General features: G+C 33.6%; 2 protein-coding genes across 2 annotated transcripts in view; one reads left to right on the top strand and one right to left on the bottom strand.

Moving 5' to 3' along the window:
• The window catches only part of LOC107732171 (interferon a3-like), a 1,736-nt gene extending 1,451 nt beyond the window's left edge, over nucleotides 1-285 (bottom strand). The window contains exon 1 of the mRNA XM_016543441.1: nucleotides 67-285. Coding sequence (XP_016398927.1) covers nucleotides 67-285 — 219 coding nt within the window. The remainder of the gene's footprint in view (nucleotides 1-66) is intronic.
• Nucleotides 286-2,520: 2,235 nt separating this feature from the next.
• LOC107732179 (pleckstrin homology domain-containing family M member 1-like) overlaps nucleotides 2,521-5,855 on the top strand; it is a 22,205-nt gene continuing 18,870 nt past the window's right edge. The window contains exons 1-2 of the mRNA XM_016543454.1: nucleotides 2,521-2,721; nucleotides 4,660-4,748. Coding sequence (XP_016398940.1) covers nucleotides 4,695-4,748 — 54 coding nt within the window. The 5' untranslated portion in view covers nucleotides 2,521-2,721; nucleotides 4,660-4,694. The remainder of the gene's footprint in view (nucleotides 2,722-4,659; nucleotides 4,749-5,855) is intronic.

The raw sequence follows: 5,855 nt of genomic DNA on the forward strand, positions 1-5,855 counted from the left end.
TACAATTTTTTATTATTAATTGAGAGATATATAAAACAAATAAAGAAATAAAAAAGTCAAACTCACCATCTTTCTGATCAGATCCAAAGAGACTCCATGGTGGTGCTGGAACTTGTGTTTTATCCACCTGCAGCTGAGCACAGAGCTGAAACTGCAGGCTGACAGAAGAAGGCAGAGCTGCACCAAACGAAGGTCCATCGTGTCGTGTTCTCCAGAAGACTGATGCCACAGGTTGATGATCCACTGATGAGCTGCTGCTGTTGGAAGATCTCGTCTCTCCTCCATTCTCTCCGCCGTTTATATGCGCGCGTTTCGGGAATTACACACGACTTTTCACTTTCCAGATGTAAACGGCGCACACCTGAGCGACAGGTAAACCACCGTTACGCAACAGCTTTTGTGTCAGTGTGAGAATGCGGAGTGTCTCACTAGACTGGAATTCTTATACAGTCATCTATATGTAGCCTACAAAAATAATAAACACAAATACATTACACTAGAATAAACAGTAAACACGGACTATTGCTAATAGTGAAAAATAAAATGAAAAACGTTCATTCATTCAATTATTAACGTTGCCTTAGCTAATGTAACATATGGGCCTATACAAATAAATAAAACATGGCAGTATTTTTTGTGCAGAAATTTTTTATTTTTATTTCAGCGCAATCATGTAGCCTAATCTTGCAATTAAAATCTTTGAATTACAAATGTTTAGGCTACTACTGTATTTTGTTCATTCATTCATTTTAGTCATTTGTAGGGTAGGCTATTATATATATTTGTTTTGTTTGTTTATTCGTTTATTTAGCTTCAGGCTAATGGTTTCAAGAAGAAGAAAGGGCAGGTCGCGTGAGAGTGTGAACCTCGACTCTTACAGAGGAACGTGGGAAAGAAACTCCGCGCGGAATACCTGAGAAAGTGAAATCGAAAGCGAGTGACGACACATTTCATATTTCATATTATCCACTGAATGATCATTAAGCCTATTATATTAAGATTATTACAAAAATGTCACTGAAATGAGTATTACCGTGGGCTAAATCAATTATTTAAAAAAATTTGGAAACGATGGAGGAAGATGCTCCTTTACTTTTAAATCGTAGCGTAGCCTAGGCTATGTTTACATCAGCCACTATATAAGAAATAAACATTTGCTAATGTAGCTGTTATAGCACAAATGTCAAATATTTTAAAGAGAGGTATAGCCTAAATGTCTCCCACCCCGGACAAGCTTTTATAGAATGGCTTTTGATCTTAATTATGTAGACTAGGCTATGGGTCATTATAGGTCATTAATGTAAAATACTATTTCAAATGTTATTTTGACAATTTGCTCGAAAAAAAATGAATGACCAATGACAGACAAAACAGAATGCCAAAAGAGATTAATCTGAAATGTAAAATAATTATGTGACTTAGCCTATAATATTTAATTGCCTATATTTTAATTGTCATAATAGAAACACTATGAATTAAAATGTAATGATTCAGTCTATAGGTCTAATGAAAGCAATCTGAAATGTAGCCTACTTCATGGAAATATTAAATAATAAGCCCATTAATTACAATAAGTAGGCTATTCAATTAAAAATAATAACACTAAAAACATGCCACTGTGCCATTTAGACCAGTCTGATTTGATCTTTTTACCTCAGAATAAAAAAAACAAATCTAAAACCATCAATAATCCTAAAACAAACAAAAAACAAACATAATAAAAATGAATATTCAACATATTGGCTACATTGTCATACTAATTTCCAGAGAAATAATATAAGATTAAATCTCAAAACGATTTCGACTGACTAAATTTGACAAATGTAATCAAAATTCTAGCCTATTTTCCTTCTCGGGAATGCATAATGATATGACGTAGCCTATGCCTTGAGTCGAAAACACACGACAGATAATCTAACTACTACTAATAATAAAGTAAAAGATATAAAATATCACATCTGGTTAAATTATAAATAAGTGATAGATAGATAGATAGATAGATAGATAGATAGATAGATAGATAGATGATGGATAGATGGATGGATGGATGGATGGATAGATGGATGGATGGATGGATGGATGGATAGATGGATGGATGGATGGATGGATGGATAGATAGATAGATAGATTATTAGTTATTTTAATTTATTTAGCTGTTTTGAAACAGCTGTTTTGGGAATGCTGTGTGAAATATAAACATCACAAAGTAAAAAAACACATTTTATGCTTGATGATTATTATTATTATTATTATGCCACTTTTATGCTTATTTGTATTTCAATTTCAATTTTTTTTTTTTTTATTCACTTTACTTTTCTATTTGATTAAGCTATGCTGTTTGTTTGTTGCAACAGTGTGGAGTTTTATTCATTTCCATCAGACATAACCCCAACATTAAGAAAACAACAATGGACTTTCGCCGTGTGTTTGTTTTAGTTCCAGTGTTGTTCCCTGTCTCTCGCTGGAGTCCTCAGCACACTCAATGCTGCGCAAGAGTTGCGCAATAGCGCTGCTCGTCAACAAGAACACGGCGAACCTTGCGTTCGTTTCCCATGCTGCCTTTCGCGTCAGCTGATCTGATCACATCTATATCGCCTGCCCGCTTCTGTTTTCCTGGATCAGCGAAGGAGAGTGACAGATATCACGCGACCCGTGCTCATGTTGATTCGGTGAGAAGGAAACGCATCAGCCGCCGCGACAAATAAACGCAGAACAAACATGGTGAGTTTACGAGCTTATTGTGCTGATTCTATTAGCAGTAATAATGAAAAGGCGAATTGTCTGCTGTTTTATGATCATTTAACCGGATTCACGAGCAATAAGAAAGTCTGTATGTGTTCGTGTCTCATTTAAGGGCGTTTGGATGTTTCTCAACTCTTACGAAAATTAACCATGGTTTTACTGTAGTAAAAGTGTAGTTACTATGGTTTTTTGGCATATCGAGTTTGTATAACCACGGTTTTACTACAAATACCATGGTTAAACTATGGTTAGTGTAGCAAAACCATGGTTAATGTGTGGTTACTATGGTTTAACTTTAGTAACCATGGTTTTTTGGCTTGATTTGTAGTAAAACCATGCTTAATTTTCGTAAGAGCATGTGTACGAGATGGAATAAAATACATTTTAGACCACATGCTTTGGGAGGAATTATCGTGATATTATGCTCTATTTCAGTGAGGTGTTATGAATTTTGTGCTGTTTTGTGTCTTCTAGATAAGTCTAGTAAAGTTCTTTTTGAAAAGAAGTACACTTTAGCATGTATTTAATATAGGCTAGTTTAAAAGAGTTTACTTAAGTACGAACTGAATGTAATATTTTGGGACTTATAAGTTAATGTTATTTGCGATTAAAATATAGTTTATATGTATATTAAATGCAATTAGTCGAACTTAAGAGTTGAACTTAGTACATCTGTATATGTAAATTTATAATTACTTATGTTTGCGTTGAAATATGGTTTAAATGTACTGACAGACTTTTACGGTAAACTAAAATTTACTTGAATGTAATTTCTATTTAAACATGAAATGTTTTATAACACTACAGTTACAATTAAAATTAATTATTTTTTAAAGCATGATAAACAATTATTAAAACGTAACGATTTAAAATATTCTTGAAAGTAAAACTTTTCATTTTACATTATTACAAAGACCACTTTTTAAAAATGTACTTAAGCGTGTTAAGAAACAAGTGCACTCTCTTTAAGGTACACTTGAGTCGTCTTGTGTTTCATTAATACTATATTATCTGAAATAACTGTATTTTTTTATATATACTTTTAAGTTTACAAGTACACAATCAATATAATTAAGTGCACCTGTCTACAATGACTCTGGATGTACTTTGATGTAAATGAACATGTCGGCATGCTCTTGTACTTCATTGACGTGTGACTGGGAATCTGTCTGCTGTTAGGGGAAACTGGCAGGGATGTGTGTATCACTTCCATTATTTGCTACCTAACAAAGACTGCCAGTATATTAAACATACTATTCTTCTTCTCCTCATTGTGTTTTTATAAGCTACTATCTAACCTCTTTTGTTATATGATCATGTTTAGGGAGCGTAACATGCATGGGGTGAGTCGTAACACCATCAGTTTAACAACCTAGAAATGATCTACAGGTGAATTCACTGTCATACATGAACTGGTATCATTTAAATCAGAAGATTATGATGTATAATATAAAACAGTCACAAAAGCATTTCATCTACTTGTGTAAAAAACATAATAGCTGAGCAAACAGGGAGGGTTGTAACACTTTCCATTGTACTGTTACTGAATTTTCATATATGGCATAAAATAAAAGAGTGACTAACACACACATTCTGTCTGTTATGTTTTTAGAGTTGTTTTGTGTATTTCTGTATTTGCTTCTGGTGAAAATGTTACCAATATGTAAAAAATGTAGACGGTTTTATTTGTGTTACATGCCATGTGGTAGTGCGCATTAATTTACTCCGATTCAGAGTCAAATATTCAGATTTACTCTGATAAGATTTTAAAGCAACTTAAGTTTAGATTATAACATATAATGGGAATATTATAAAGTTTGAGATACACAGAGTCTGAGTGAGTTACAGACACAAAACAGTTACCGTAACAGTTGTGTTACACTCTGCGATTTAGTCATTTGTCTGTGTGTTTTGTAGTGTGTAAAGTGGGACTAACTGAAGCTAGAGGAGCCATGTTGGCCACCCAAACACCTGAGAGCGGCCCAGAAGCGAGAGATGTTAAACAGGTTTGTAACTTCCTCATCTTTTTGAAGATTATTTGGATTGTGGATATTACAGTGTCATTGATAGCAAACCTTTCACATCTCTTGAAACCCGTTGAGCAGGTTCTTGATAGAGGTCATGTAATGAACCTGGATTTGTTTTTGGAAACCAGCGTTAAATCAAAGATGATGCCTGTTATACTTTCTTCTATCACAGCTTATATGCACAGATAAAGTGATACAAGTGCGTCATTTGCATGTAAGCACCATTTCTGTCGGTTCTAATTCTAATAATTCTAATACAGTTTATTAAAACGAGTTTATAAAAAGCCACAGTTTGCTTGTTGTCTTGTAGAAGTCAGACCGCCCACAGAATGGAAACCAGACAAGTAATGCCTTCATGAGAGAGATTTTCTTTCTGGCCATTTCCTCTTTATTTGCTTGAAACTTTTGCTATTAACTGCAGTTCAGTGGTGCTTTATATTCAGTTCGCTTACAGAAATGGATAACGAAAGCAAGACGAAGGGTTTGAACAAAACTGTTTAAATTCAATAGCTATATTTTCCCTGCAAGGCTTAATAGACAGATTCATTATTTTGACACATATTAGATAATTTTTTTGTGCTTTCTGTTTATATTTACCTGAGCAACTGTTTTGTTAGCTCTTTAGTTTTTCTTGATTTTGTTGACAAAATGAACATCAACAATACAATACAATATTATTATTATTAATTAATTAATTATTATTAAAATTATGTTTGAATGTTCGCCGGTTCCCGCCGCCTCCTTCCCGATCTACGAACTGTTACAATTTTTTTCTAACAAATGTTTCGAAAATATTTTAAAAGCATATAAATACAAATCTTTATTATCCTTGATTTTCAGAATATATACCTTTCCAACTAAACTAATACTTGAGTTTAAAGGGTTAGTTCACCCAAAAATGAAAATTCTGTCATTAATTACTCACCCTCATGTCGTTTCAAACCCGTAAGACCTTCGTTCATCTTCGGAACACAAATTAAGACATTTTTGATGGAATCTGAGAGCTGTCTGACCCTGCATAGACAGCAAAAGAACTGAAATGTTCAACTGAAATGTTCCCAAGTCCAGAAACATAGCAAGGAGATC

This window comes from Sinocyclocheilus rhinocerous, unplaced genomic scaffold (genome assembly GCF_001515625.1).
Source record: "Sinocyclocheilus rhinocerous isolate Xijiao unplaced genomic scaffold, SAMN03320098_v1.1 scaffold1541, whole genome shotgun sequence".
In the NCBI taxonomy this organism is placed as follows: Eukaryota; Metazoa; Chordata; class Actinopteri; order Cypriniformes; family Cyprinidae; genus Sinocyclocheilus; species Sinocyclocheilus rhinocerous.